At 35.1% G+C, this 16130-nt stretch overlaps 1 protein-coding gene across 1 annotated transcript in view; it reads right to left on the reverse strand.

The window, feature by feature from the left end:
- Positions 1-5689: 5689 nt before the first annotated feature.
- PITX1 (paired like homeodomain 1) overlaps positions 5690-16130 on the reverse strand; it is a 24887-nt gene continuing 14446 nt past the window's right edge. Inside the window, exons 4-5 of the mRNA XM_088475080.1 lie at positions 14225-14430; positions 5690-7712 (exon numbers count right to left, since the gene is read on the reverse strand). Coding sequence (XP_088331206.1) covers positions 7164-7712; positions 14225-14430 — 755 coding nt within the window. The 3' untranslated portion in view covers positions 5690-7163. The remainder of the gene's footprint in view (positions 7713-14224; positions 14431-16130) is intronic.

Consider the following 16130-nt stretch of genomic DNA (forward strand, 5'->3'; position numbering starts at 1 on the left):
TATATGTTTCACAATGGGGCGGCAGGGCCATTAAGAGTCGGCCTGGGTGAAGGAGGCGTGACCTAATTAGGGGAGGCATGGCCACGCCCACTTAGAGAAAAAAAGTTGTAGCACTCCCCAGCCCAGCGCAAATCCAGGGGGGGCAGGATGATTGCTCCCCCCCACAGGCAGAGAAGACTGCTGCTGCTCTGCATGTACTTGCTGGGCTGCTCAGCTGACAGGTAAGAGGGAGGAGGAGAGAGGTGGCGTCGGACTCCCGCTGGGCCCCTCCAACAAGACCAGACCCAGGTAATTAGTACCCACTCCCCCCCTCTTGGCTCCCCTGTTGGGTGTTACATAGGGGCTCTTACATACATTTTGCTAAGCTGCCTTATGCCCCTGGGTATATATGTGTTCAAGTGATAGGGAATATAGATTGTCAAGTGCACTGGGGCAGGGACTGATGTGAATGCCGATTCTCTGTAAAACGCTGCAGAATATGTGTGTGCTAAAAATAACTGTAATGTATAATGTGTGTGTAGGTAGTTAATACTATTTATACATGCCTGTTTATACTGTTTTTATTGTTCGTTTAATAATGTGTATGTTTGTTTAATACTGAATATAATATGTACATATGTGCTCAATACTGTGAGTGTGTTTCTGTGTCATTGTGTGTCTGTGTCATTGTGTGTCTGTGTGAGTGGGTGTCTGTGTTTAACACAAATGATGTGGGTTTATGTTAGTATTTGTCCATGTGTTGTAATACTGTTTAAGGTGTTTCTGTGTCATGGTGTATGTTTAATACTAACTATATGGATATAATAGATTCTATTCATGTGTGATTAATAGTGCAAGGTATGTTTCTGTGTCATGGTATGTGTGCACACACTAAGAGCTTGATCCAATTAGCCACGATGATCACGCGGGTGTGATTCATCGTGGCAATGGCCGCACTTTATGGCCACCGGAATTTGCACAGAATTGTATGCAGTCCTGTAGAGGGTCCGAGCAAAAGTGCGTGAATTGGGGCTCAGAGCCGGCTGCGATGGGTGCGAGATGAGATGCTGTTGCCGGCGTTTGAACGATGTGGCAACAGCAACTCGCACACTTCACGGCTAATTGGATTGACCCCTAACTATGGAGGAGATGTATTAAACCTTGGAGAGAGATAAAGTGGGGAGAGATAACTGGGTCTATTTACTAAGCCATGGATGGAGATAAAGTGAATGGAGATAAAGTACCAGCCAATCAGCTCCTAACTGTCATGTCACAGGATGTGTTCAGAAGCTGGCTGGCAGGTACTTTATCTCCGTCCACCTTATCTCCAACCAAGGCTTAGTAAATAGACCCCAAACTTCCAACCAATCAGCTTCTCAAGGACCATACACACTAGACGATTTTTTTTTTAGCAATTTGCCCGATTCCGACACATAAGAACGACAAATCGTTAAAATCCTCCAGTGTACGCACTATATAGTGCAGTGCGCGCTCCCGTGGGGTCATCAGTCGCATTGTCTGATCTTCCCTACATGAAGTCCAATCAGATGATGCGGCTGACCCCGTGCAGTGCGATGCGGCAGGGACCTACATATCGGGCGGTTTGCCACTGTATTGTCCAGTGTGCACAGGCCACCCGATATGTCAGGCCATTGGCGGGGGGGGGGGTCGAATGTCAATTTGCTGGGTACACACATCATCTAGTGTGTACCCATCATAACTGTAATTTTTCAAACACTATTTGAAAAATGATAGGAGCTGGTTGGTTGGTACTTTCTCTCAGCTTTATTGCCTCCGAGGCTTGATACATCTCCCCCTCTATGTGTTTAATGGTTTAGTCCATGTGTGTTTAATATTGCATGTGTTTTTCTATATCAATATACATGCATGTGTTTTTTACATCTGTGTTTAACACCATTTACTAAAAGATGAGTAAAGCTGCGTAGAAATGTCACATGAATTGAAGTTTGCTGTGAATAAGTCACTTCACAGAGGTATTCACATTTTGCAGAATTTATAGACAATGAATTTTGCTGGATCGATGACCTACAGTTCCTTCTACTGTGTGGTTTGGTGGGGGAAAGACAGGGAAAGTCAGGGGGTTTACCTGTAAAGCATAGAAAATTGTGCTGCCAAATGCAAAATAAGGCCAATACTCATTTCTTGGAACAGTTTTAAAAATCTCACATTTAATCTCACAGGTGTGAGATTAGCACACCTGTGCTAAATACTACACAATACAAAAACAATCAAGATAGTTTAGTAACATATATAATATATGTGGTAACAAGTGTACATATTATTTGCATGTCCTTTTTGTAATAGGATAATAAATATAAGGTTTAAGAAAAGTGAAAATAAAGAAAATATGAATATTGTTTATTTTAGCATTTTTATTTATTTTATTTTTTTATTATTTGTTTGCTTTTTGGGTTAGTACTGTTTAAATCTATTTTTACATCTATATTACATTTCTTGTGGTCTGTTTTTATTTTTTATTATTATTTTTTTTAAAGCCTAACTTTATTTAATATGAAAAGCCCTGAAAAAGCACTGAAAATACATAGGCCACTAAATTTGCCTATCAATATTTCCTTTTTCGTTAAACCTTAAGCCTATCCCATACATTTGGCATTGAAACTGAAATTTAAATTCTGATTTTGCAACTGCACAGCTTTCCCTTGGACATATTGGCAGCATGTTACCCCAGGTTAGGACTTCTAGGAGGTGACAAGAGAGCAGTAATTGAATCCTTGTCCTTGATTATAATTACATACACCCAATTGAATGTTGATAGAGTGAGATTTTTTTTTTTTTGCTGGAGTTCTGGAGCGCAGCGTAAAACACTTTGGTGGCAGGAATAGAAGCACCCTTGTAATCCTTTAAAATTTAGCCAGCATTTCAACTAGGTTTTTATAGGGATTCTCAGGGATTTCAACTCTCTCTATAAACACTGCATTGAATACATGCATAGCCAAACACACAGGACAAACAATTGCTTTTAAAAATCACTTAACCATTTCATTCTGACAAACCTATTATTGTGTGTGAATGCACAGGGGAAACCTGGATAACTGGTATTTCGTCCTCACGTGTGGCATTTGGAGATGGGGAGCTGGGAAGGATTGTGAAAGTAGAGTTTATTTGCATCCCTTTAATTCAATGAAAATACACAGCTCCTTAAAGACAACTATATGTAAAAGGAAAATATCATTAGCATAAATAACACACACACACACACACACACACACACACACGTTGGATCAAAGAGGAGGTATGTTCTCTTATCAGTCCAGTTCTCCTGTATATATGGAATTTTTTTGGTGTTAAATAACTATAGCTATAAATAACCATATATAACTAGCTAATATAACTACATATCACTAACAAAGTACCATAATCTACATATATACATAAATGTTTGTATATATATATATATATATATATATATATACACACACACACGTATGTATATATATATATATATATATATATATGTATACAGGTATATATGTCAATTATGGTAATTTGTCATGTATATATATTTATATATATAGAAATAACAGGGGCTCTGCACTCACCATAATAACTAACAATAATAATAATAATAAAAATAATAAACATAATAAACAGTGGGGTTTTGGTTCATGAATTGCAGCCCATCGTCACGGGACCCCACTTTACTGCAAGTCCCTACTCTATTGCTCAGAATTATAATTTGAAATAGCCATCACATTAGTATTAAACTCAGGGTATGCTATCAAGGTTTAAAGCTCACAGCAACTTTGCTTTTAAATGTGAGACAGTTACCAATTAATGAACCAAAACCCCACTGTTTATTATGTTTATTATTATTATTATTGTTAGTTATTATGGTGAGTGCAGAGCCCCTGTGATTTCTATTTAAACAATGTGGTCACATACCATGTTGCACCCCAAATCTAGGAATGGTGAGTGCCGAGGATTAGTGCTTTTTATATATATATATATATATATATATATATATATATATAAAACAACCTTAGATGCAGACAACAACTTGTATCATGATAGTTTCATCTTATCCAGGTATGTTTGTGAAACATTTTTTGGGAGATTAATATATTAATGTTTTGGACTAATTGATTTTCTTGGGTAACCACCCTCCAGCAGTGACTCACAACTTGCTCTCAGTTTCTGGCCCTAAAATCTCTCAGAAGTCATATAGGGAAATCACGTGCTCATTGTATAATTCGTGTTATTAGTTTCCCTGCAATCAGTGACGGAAACAGAGCTCATGCTGTAGTGTTACAATTAGTATACTGTGTATAGGGATTAAGGCAGTCTGTCGCTCTCCAACTGGAGTGGAACTACATGTACTACAATACTTGAGCGAGACACAGATAGAAAAAACACATATCTGTTACTACCAGACGTATCTGTTCCAGCTGTTATGTTTTTTTTGTTGATATATTTTATCGTTTTATATTCCCTCTAATGTGTATTGTCATCTTAGGATGTAGTTTTATATATTTAATATTCCACTATTACATTTTTTTCCTGACACACTTATCGGACTCTATAGCCTCACGGATGATGTATGAGTTACATCAGGGTTTGCTATATGTTACATTGACATCGGTTGTATGAGTGTTGTTCTTTTAATCAGCAAAATATTTTTTTTTTCTTTGAAGAATACTAATAGGTTTTGTAGCTTTTTAGTGCAGTACCAAATGCCACAGCGGCATCTATGGGTTTGCAGAGAAAGATGAGATAATTGAATGCAAAATTTAATCCGAATCTTGTACCCGTCAAGGGTGACTGTACATTAGCGTTCTGCTCCTAATAAGTAGACTCTGAGGAAGCAACAGGACACAAATGTTTTATATTGTATCAGTAATACCAAACATGTCCCAATAAGCCTTATTTAGCTGATTCGCTCGGCTGTAGAGGTATTAGCAGCCAATGCCTTTCTCAAAAAATATGTAATCCATTAGAGATACTCATATAAACTTCGTTTATACTAGCAAACTAATCACTCTTATTAATGTGTAACCTATCTAGTATACATAAAAAGCATAACTCATAATGCCATACATAAACACTCTACGGACATTTAATGTGTGGATCCATCTATCTATCTATCTATCTATCTATCTATCTATCTATCTATCTATCTATCTATCTATCTATCGATCGATCGATCGATCGATCGATCTATCTATCCATACACATACACACACACACATATATATATATATATATATATATATATATATATATATATGTATGTGTCTATTGAATAAAGGATAAATACATGTACACACATAAGTATATGTATATGTAGGTATTAAATTATATATATATATATATATATATATATATCCCAGCAGAATGGACGGCTCCATTTTATCAAGACTAAGATTTACATTTGTTTTGTAAAGGCACCTAAGCTGTTGCCTATTGTATGTGAGTGCCGGACTTTGGGACATATATATATATATATATATATATATAAAATCTGTGCATAAACATATATTTAATAAAGTGCACGGGCATTTATTTAGAACCGTGTGTATATTACTATTTTCAACCTGTAGATTTAAGCAGCATTGAGCAGGTTTAAATGATGGTCTGGATGTGATTGGATACAATTGAGCACTCAAACATCAAAACAATATCGCCGTTGATACATTTATTCTCAATTTAATAAAAGAGATATTATCATTACATTATAATAAATAACAGAATTTTTAGCTAGCAAAAAACACCGAAAGTGTTTGCTTAAATCTGTTTTTATTCCCATGCTCTTAATTTTTGGAAAAAAAAAATAACAAAAAAAACTATTCACAAAAAAGTAAACATAAGTTATAAAAAAAAAATGACACTGCATTCTTATCCACAACATCATTATTACACATCCACACATCCACATTACCGTTACCACAGGTCTACAAATACACTGAGAGAAAAGAATGAGGGGAGGGTGGGGGGGAAAAGGGGTTTTGGGGTGAGCGAGTATGGTTGAAACTTTGTGCAATTTATATAAAGATTCCTCGTCGTCTAGAGAAATAAATTGACAATCTCAAGATTTGTCCGCAATTAAAATGTATGCGTCTTAAAAAAATTTAAAAATCATACTTATCATATTTATGCTTTTTAAAAAAAAAAAAAAATCAAACCACGTTAAAAAAAAGTTCTAAAATACATTTGGACAGCATAATATTAATCTCTCTTTTCATCTTTACTTCCACACTTAAATTAAACAAAAAAAAAAAAACTTTTTGGAAGCTGGCAAGCAAATTCACTTATTCTTAGGCTCAAAATTTTTTTTTTTTATACACTGTCAGGAGTCTCGGGTTATTCGTTTATTCATTTTATTTTACATATACTGTAGATACATGTGGAGCTTAAAAAAACTGCAGATAAATAAGGATGATCGAGTGATCTAAGCGTAGCATAAATACAATGTTGAGGTTTATTTGGGGTATAAGAAGTAGCATTTGGAGGCAATTTTTTTTTTTTTTTTTTAGAAAATAAACACTGGGTTGGTTAGGGGGCATCCGAGTGCTCTTATTCTGGACGGGGGGAACTTGCATCTAACTTTCAGACAATTAAATCATTTTTTTTAACTGGACAAACATCAAGATCATGCATTTCAAAGCAGTTTATTAAACTGTGGTGCACAATCATTTGACACAATACAACAACATATATATATATGAATGTACATATATATATTTATATATTTACATATAACCTTTTTAAGTGGTTAACCCTTATATTTTAAAAATGTAATACCTAATAGTTCAATATTTACCTTTCTCCAGCCTCTCCCCCTAAAACCTGCAAATTCCTGTTTTGCAGTACTTAAATGGTCACCAATATCAGTGTATACCACAAAACAACTCCCCTTTGTTTGATGTTTTCTTTTTTGATTACCACCAAATAAAACAAATTACCTTTATTTAATTTTTTTTTTTTGGAAAACATTATTTCCTCTAAAAATCTCTCTATAAAGTGGACATTGGGAAAAAAAATCCTGTGCAAGTTCAAGTACATACAACCCGCATAATCCAGAGAGAACATTGCAACTCATCCATGTAATTAGGCTTGGTGTCTCTTGCAAAAGAAAAAAAAAAGTCTCTGGTCCATTCTGAAGGCAAAAGTCCACAGGGCACCATTTAATTCTGCAGCTCAGTCCATCAACTATTATATTGACACGCATTCAAGCTAGATCCTGGACTTTGTAAGCTGCTGTATCCAAAAGTTGAATGCTGCTTGGATTTAAGTCTGAGGCTGGCCAAACTGGAGTTACAAGTGTCTCTATAAACGGTGTAAGGGGAACCAGGAGGTCCATAGGGGCAAGCAGTTGAAGACATAGCTGAGTTGAGGGAAGACCCACTGATGTTATTAAGGTTGTTGATGTTGTTTAAGCTTGCGTTTGACATGCCTGGTACCGCTGAGTGACCCATACTAGATGGCATGCTCATTGAGGAGATGGAACTTGGGCCTGAGAACATGGATTGAGAAGACAATGGACTCATGGAGTTGAAGAAGGTGAAGCCTTTGGTGGAGAGTGGAGCAGGAGTCAGACTCTTTGTAGCCCAGTTATTGTATGGGTAGCCAGCATACATGTCATCATAAGGCTGCATCAGGCCACTGAACTGGGGAACATAGCCATTTTTACACAGGTCCATCTGCTGGTTGCGCTCCCTCTTCCTCCACTTGGCCCTGCGGTTTTTGAACCATACCTGGAAAATGAAGAAACAATAAACCATAAGTGAGGCCTCAGGGTTGGGAGGTCACAGCCACCCTCTAGAAACCTCTAACAACATCTACACCATTCTGACCTCAATAATAAAGCAACAACAAAAAAAATCTAGTCTTTTAGGGTCAAGCGAGCCAATAAAACAAATATCACAAGTGAGGAAGCATTTAGCAATTTCCTCATTACAGCTGCTGCTGTTGCCGCTGGGGGAATGATGAAATTGAGTCACCAAAATCATAACTGGTGCCTTGAACTTCATAGACCTACAGAGAAAGATCTATTAATCACATTGGATTTATGGAGTGATATAATATATCACTGTAAGACTAATGTTTGTGCACTGACAATAGGGCATCATAATAAAAAGGAAATTACTTTCTCCATTAAATAGTTATTTAAGTGGAAAAATCATGGAACAAAGAGAATTAATGGGCAAAGGTTTGCTGATAGTTGGGGGAAAAAAACTGTTTTTAAATGATAATTGCCTTCTATGTGCTCACATTGACCATATCGATACTGCACCACAACAAATCAGTGATTGACACAATCTTATTGGATGTTGCAGGTACAGAAAATGGCAGCGTCAATAATATTACTGTAAGGTTATCTTCAATAACAGGTAAAATAAACACCGGCGGTCATCAACACAGAAAAAGTTTAATAAAACTGTTTGTTAAACGATTTATCACACAGTAGTGTGGTTGTATTTACTATACTTTATCATTTTTCAATTGCTAGAAAGAAATGTTTTCAAATACAGATTCACGTCTGTGTGGTCTGAAGATATTTGCGCAACAAGATGAAGTAAATACGTTGCGCATCTTTTACCTAGGTCTAGAAAGTCTGCGCCTTTCCATCCGTTGTTGGAAGCCGTACACAAGTACTAACACTCAGTTTGTGGAACTGCAAAATCCTAGCATGCCTGCCAGCTCTGAGCAAACCCTGGCCCTCCAGGTATCAGTGGAACGACAAGTCGCAGAATGCCCTTGTAGTTCCACACTTCCTGAAAAGCCCGCAATTTGCGCAATACTGCCTGGAACGCTAAATGTTGGTAAATTGCTTCCCTTAGCATGACACTTCCCCCTGCAGATAGGGCTGATGTCTCTTTATAATCATACTCTGCCCATCCCCCACCTCTGTCCTAAGAGATCCCTCTCCCCCCCATGCAATTAATTTGCCTCTACTGTTCCAGCAGCTCCCACTTAATGAACAATATTAATTGACCACGGTAAACGTTTGATCAAATGGCCTCTGTAATATGAAATATGAAATATTGGTGCACTGATATACCAGTACTTCCGACTACTTATAGAGCATCATAAAAATCCCTTGTTACAGATCATAAAAAGGGGGATTGGATTAGTGATGTTTAAGCAAAATCTTTAAATTGCCCTTTGGATATGCAGCCCATGCATGTATAACTAATTAGGATTTATTGCCCTGACCAGTGGCAGAGCAGCCTCTGCTGATAGCTCACATACCCTTGGCTATAATACAAAGTGGTGTGGCTTTTTCTTCTATGTAACTCTCTGCACTTACAGGTACACAAAAAGCTCAGTGTACAAAGAACGACTTGACAAAAATCTGGCCTCATTAAAGTGGCATTTGCAGTAGAAACTCACCAGGCAGGCTCATTGCCCGTATGGTACTTTTTCTCAGGAGAAGGGGAGAAATCACTTTAAAGAACAATCATTAAAAACATTTATTCTTCTCAATCCTTCATTATATACGGCCTACAGTCAGGTATATTTGCAATCAAACGTTTACTTTCTATATAAGGGCTATGAAGTCTTCACAATATTTTATTATCATGTCAACGTTTTTACTATATATAGATTATATTCCAGGGCTACCTTTGATCATTAAAATATCACTGGGGTGATTTAAAATATATGTATTTTCCTGGGTTGTAATAGAAGAAAAGATCCGTTTGGAAAAACTGGTATAATCTATTTCCACGTTGCTCAGAAATCGCAGTATTGGAGTATAATTAGAAACGGTTGTCTGGCTTGCAGCTTTCAGATATATAGGATCATATCAGCCAGTATACATTATAATATCCTCTATGTATGTTGCATGTCTGTCTGTATGTATGAAGCAGTATATAATTAATATTTGTATGTGGCATGTATGTATGTATGTATATATGTATCTGGCATGTCTGTATGTATGAAGCAGTATACAATTCCTCTATGTATGATGTATGTCTGTATAAAGCAGTATATAATCCCTCTATGTATGTGACATGTCTGTATGTATGAAGCAGTGTATATTTACTCTATCTATGTGGCATGTATGTATGTATGCATGCATGAAGCAGTGTATAATTCATCTTTGTATGATGCATGTCTGTATAGAGCAGTATATAATTCCTCTATGTATTTTACTTGTATGTATGTATGAAGCAGTGTATAATTCATCTATGTATGTATGTATGTATGTATGTATGTATCATTTATAATCCCTCTATGCATGTTATTGCATGTCTGTCTATATAAAGAAGTGTATATTGCATGTCTGTATGAAACAGTGTATGTTGCAGGTCTGTATAGAGCAGTATATAATTCCTCTATGTATGTTACCTGTATGTATGTATGTATGAAGCAGTGTATAATTCCTCTATGTATGTATGTATATATATATATATATATGTATGTAGGTAGCATTTATAATCTCTCTATGCATGTTATTGCATGTCTGTCTATATACAGAAGTGTATATTGCATGTCTGTCTGTATGAAAGAGTGTATATTGCAGGTCTGTATGTAAGAAGCAGTGTGTAATTCCTCTATGCATCTTACATGTCTGTATGTATGAAAGAGGATTACTGAAGGCTTTAATGAAGTTATAGCTGACATATAAAATAGCACCCTTATCATTTTCTGTATCTAAAAATGTCAAAGCAGTCCTGAGACCGTGATTTCATTCACACATCTCCTTAGATATGATATAGGTATAACTAAAGATCAATGAATTATTTAATTACATAAACAGACAGATTACAATTATCTATCTATCTCATATCTATGTATCTATCTATCTATCTATATCATATATTATCTATCTATCTCATATCTCTCTCTCTCTCTCTCTCTCTCTCTCTATCTATCTATCTATCTATCTATCTATCATATATCTCATATCTGTTTATATATATGTATATATATATATATATATATATATATATATGTTACATCTATCTATCTATCTATCTATCTATCTATCTATCTATCTATCTATCTATCTATCTATCTATCGTTCATCTATTTATCTATCTGTATCATATAATATCTGTCTCATATCTGTTTATCTATCTATCTATCTATCTATCTATCTATCTATCTATCTATCTATCTATCTATCTATCTGTCTCATATGATATCTCATATCTATATATCATATCTAACTGTAAATATATCATATCCATCTCATATTTGTCTATCTCTTTATCTATCTATCTATCTATCTATCTATCTATCTATCTATCTATCTATCTATCTATGTTATATATATATATATATATATATATATATATATATATATATATCATTATCTATCTATCTATCTATCGATGTCATATATATCTATTTGTGTCATCTCTCTCTTTCTCTCAGCTACTCACACCAACATATTAAAACAAGATGTGAAAATAAACTGAATTTCCAACGTTATGGAAAGAGTTATTTATTTATTTATTAACAGTTTCTTATAAAGCGCAACTACACATTTGTGTGAGGGATAAAGGTGTAAAAACGCTGCAATACTTATTTGTTATGGTCTGCATGACGGATTATATTATTTAACTCTTTTGTGTACCAACCACAATATAGTATTGCATCGATCCTTTGACACACAGCGATAATTTCATGCAGTGCTTGTCATCAAGATATGACAGTGCCTGTCTCTTTAAATATATGTTATTCTGCAAACCTACAAAACGTAATTGTTCAGAAGAGTGTGTTTGTGTGTAGGTATGCATGTATATATGTGTGTAGGTATGCATGTATATATGTGTATATTTATTTATATATATATATATATATATATATATATATATATATATATATTCTGAAAACGTAATTGTTCAGATGATCGTGTGTTTGTATACATATTTATATTTATATGTATACATGTATATGTGTGTGTGTGTGTGTAGTACACCTATGTTCAAATATTCAGAGCAACCCAGATTTCCATATTAGCGGAAGGTTATTTGAAACTTTGCATAGACTGTAAATAAATACTGTATTGTACATGGCTATTATGTTGAAAAAAGAACATCTAATGTACTGTATAACTGTAGCGTTATGCTGCACTGAGAATAGACCCTACACGGCCATTCCTGCAGTGGAAGGACCAGCAGTAATACAATGAATGAATCCGTTCCCAGCATAATGACAATTTTTTGTACAGATCTTCGGATCATTGGGCGCAGATGGGGGTAAAAAACTCTGTGAAATATGTTTGCTTGATAACTGTCCTGCGATATTATTTTTCCTTAGGAGGCTTATTAGGCAAACAGGATACACCTACAGCTTGCCAAAATTTTCTTCTTTAAACCTAATTACCCGTGGTGAGAAATATAGCCATCCAATAGCTGTATTCACTGCTAAGGGGTCATCTGCAGCCCTTGGTATCATCATTACTGAAGTTAGTATAGATAAACATACCCTCAGGGTATTTGCAAGACTGAAAATCATCGCTATATATATTGAAGTTATTGAAGTATTGCAGTTTGCAGTTAGACCCATAAACTTCCCACCCCCTTTGCTGGGTGGCTTTATACGGCTGCCTATTCCTAAAAATGGAGCATCCAGCTTACACAGAACCCTCTTACACATCAGTTTCTCTGCTCTGGACAAGATTCCAAAAAACTTAATTTTTTTTTGGTTTATTTATTTATTTAGAAATCTAATGTAAGCCCTGCATATTTTTTTTAAATGCACTTTGCAACGTATTTGCAGCAATTGCCAACACAGGGAACCAGTTAAAAAAAAAGGAGCCTCTCACCAGTTTAAAAATAAAACTTGTTGACCTTTTGCAGCTAGTTTTAACTATTATATTTTTTTACATGCAAATCATTTCCGTTTCTTCAATACTTTATTAGGGGCCATATGAAATGAACCTTTCAATCTCAGTTTGCCTTGAGGTTCAGTCCTGGGTTTTATTTTTCCATCTGGTCTTTGTTTGAGGCCACTAGTATTTTAATGTGTCTCTGTGCAAAATGAAACGACTTAAATTGGGTCTAGGAAAATGAGAAGTAAGATAGCAGCATTTCATGACTTAAACAGAGGTATTTGAGGGTAAGAGACACTCTATTAGACAGGAGAATACATTATGCTTTGTAATGGAATCAGAAAAGAGAATTATGACACAAAATTCAGTTTCATCCAACAGTATATCCAACTAGCGGGAGTAGATGAATGAGATACCGGCGGTTCTAGCTATATCCATTCAGGCAGTAATTTTGGTGCAGTCCTGCATATATATATATATATATATATATATATATATATATATATATGTGTGTGTGTGTTTTATTGAAATGCTGTTCATGTTAAGGAGTGTATATTAATCTGACAAATAACCTGCACTTTAGTTACTTATTTATGTTTTAACATCATTTATTTATTAATGTGTGTATTAATATGTTATCTTAACATAATAAGATATTGTTAATATAAATATCGCTACTTTATACAGTCCTCAAATACAATGATATTTGCGCATAGTCTATTTAAGCTACAGCGTCCGATATCAACAATCTTTGGTCGTAAAGATTAAATCGTGTTACATTAAATAAACACTATCACCAATGTCATAAATTTTATCTGTACTGTACTGTGTGCAAACAAGAATAAATAGTGTGCATCCGTGTGTGTAGTGTATGTATGTATGTATGTACAGTATATATGTATGTATGTACAGTATATATGTATGTACAGTATGTATGTACAGCATGTATGCATGTATGTACAGTATGTATCTATGTATGTACAGTATGTATCTATCTATCTATCTATCTATCTATCTATCTATCTATCTATCTATCTGTATGTATGTATGTGTGTATCAAGTGATTTGTAAGTGACCAGGACACTATATAAATATTATATATATATATATATATGTGAGTGTGTGTGTGTGTGTGTGTATGTGTGTGTGAGAGAGATAAAGGTGGTTATGCTTTTGGAATTTGTGGATGATTTCTCCATTTAGACTACTTTTTTGCATCCTGAATCCCATCCTGCCCGATTGTTGGGAGCAATATTAGATTGCACTTTTTCAAATTGGCTGATGCATTACACTGTTGCCCCACGCAAGCCATGATCATTTCCATTGCTCATAAGACTATGAAGTGGTTCGCACAGCCCCTGGTAGAATAAATAATTAAATAAAAACCACAAAAAAAAAAAAAAAGCTGAGCTGTGACAACGAGCCCCGCACCGTGTGTATGGTTCCCTCATCCTCCCACTCTTGGTGCCCAGGCCTTACCCTGACTCGGGCCTCGGTGAGGTTGGTCCACACTGCTATCTCCTCCCTCATGCTCATGTCGGGGTAGCGGTTCCTCTGGAAGGTGGCCTCCAGCTCCTGCAGCTGCTGGCTGGTGAAGTGAGTCCTCTGTCTCCGCTGCTTCTTCTTTTTGGAGGGGTCCTCCACGTTCCCATCCTCACTCTTGGGTTCCACACTCCTATCCTTTTCTGTCAAAAGACCAGAAGGACTCATTAGGGACATACTAAAGATTTGTGTGATATTGATGGTAGTTATTAAACATGTGTTGACGGACCATATCCATTGGCTTCCCTCTCTGCTCCAGAAGTCAATGTATATATGTGTGTGTGTGTGTGTGTGTGTGTGTGTGTGTGTGTGTACACGCATGTATTTAATGTAAAGCGTATTAACTATACCGTTTTTTGCTCCTAACTAATCTATTATTCTCTCTAGTCATTCGTAGTCAGTCTAGAGTCCAATTCGTTTTTTGTTTGTATAGACATATAAAGCACATTAAGAATAGTGTTTTACACACACACACACACACAAAAAAATATATATATGGGAAAATTATACATTATTACTGCACAATATTAAAAGTCTGAATATTTTTTCAGTTTCTACTATGTTAAATAAAGTTTAATGCGATTCTCATTATAAATACAATATAGTGAAAATTCTATAAATAGTATTTATAATATTAAAATTAATAATATAACATAATAATGACAATAAAAAAATCATATTAAAATTCCCAGCGTGTAAATTAGTACATCATTATAAAATTATTTCGCTGAATGTGTTTGGCGATTATTTAAAGCACATATTATTTAGAAGATGTCATGCATTTCACTGAGGCCGAAAAAAATAATCGGGATAATATCCCGATTCATTCACCCCTCATTCATTCTGGTGAAATAAAGGTATGAATTAGCTGAAATAAAGGCCTAAATATTGATGCTACTTGGATTACAGGCCCCTTTCAGTAGCTGCCTTCAATAGGCCACAGAGAGAAAACCCTCTGGGAGTTTCCTGAGATTTCTGTCGAGGTTACCTAAACTGACCTGTCTAATCTTTACGTGTTTGTACAGAATAGAAAAGGAACTTGTCATATAGGCAGGGGCCCGAACACAATTCACCACGGAAATGTATTGATTTTTTTAGTAATCGATACTGTGTGTGCAGTGGTGAAGTGTAGATTTTCTTACAGAAATATTAACAGTACAAAATTAAATATATATATATATATATATATATATATATATGTATATATATATATATATATATATATATATATATATATATATATATATATATATATATATATATATATTTGCGTATCTCTTATAAGGAAATTTAACCTGGTGACATATTTTTATGAAAATTTTTTGATTTTCATTTTTTATTCCCTCGCACTGGGTCACCACAGACCCTGTCTATTGGGATTCCTTAAATTCATGGTGTCGATATTTTGGTGAGAGTGGAATGAAAGCTGAGGTTAAATACCAGCCCCTAGTTTAATTCAACTATTTTCCAAAGGGTCAGCAAGAAAAGTGTCTCCATTATGTTTTTTTAAATCGTGCTAGGCCTGTCCTCAAATAATCTAAGACAGCAGATGGCCACATATTTCCCCCAAATGTTCCTTCTTGCAGTGAGAATACAAAATATTTATTTTTCTTTTGCTATAAAAGCTCATAAACATGCCAGCTCTGAGAATAACCACTCCACACAACAAGCTACTTTGGGATTTCCAGTTTAAACTGCGGCGTTTTCACAAAAAAAAGACACAAGATACTAAACAGTATAACAAAACAAATAAATCTTATTTTACTCGTCATTTACTTTATATAACTACCCTCCCTAGTAAAACTGCATTGGAAATACATTTTTTTATTGATTTTAATACATC

Source organism: Taudactylus pleione, unplaced genomic scaffold, assembly GCF_031769625.1.
Source record: "Taudactylus pleione unplaced genomic scaffold, aTauple2 ptg000161l, whole genome shotgun sequence".
Classification (NCBI taxonomy): domain Eukaryota; kingdom Metazoa; phylum Chordata; class Amphibia; order Anura; family Myobatrachidae; genus Taudactylus; species Taudactylus pleione.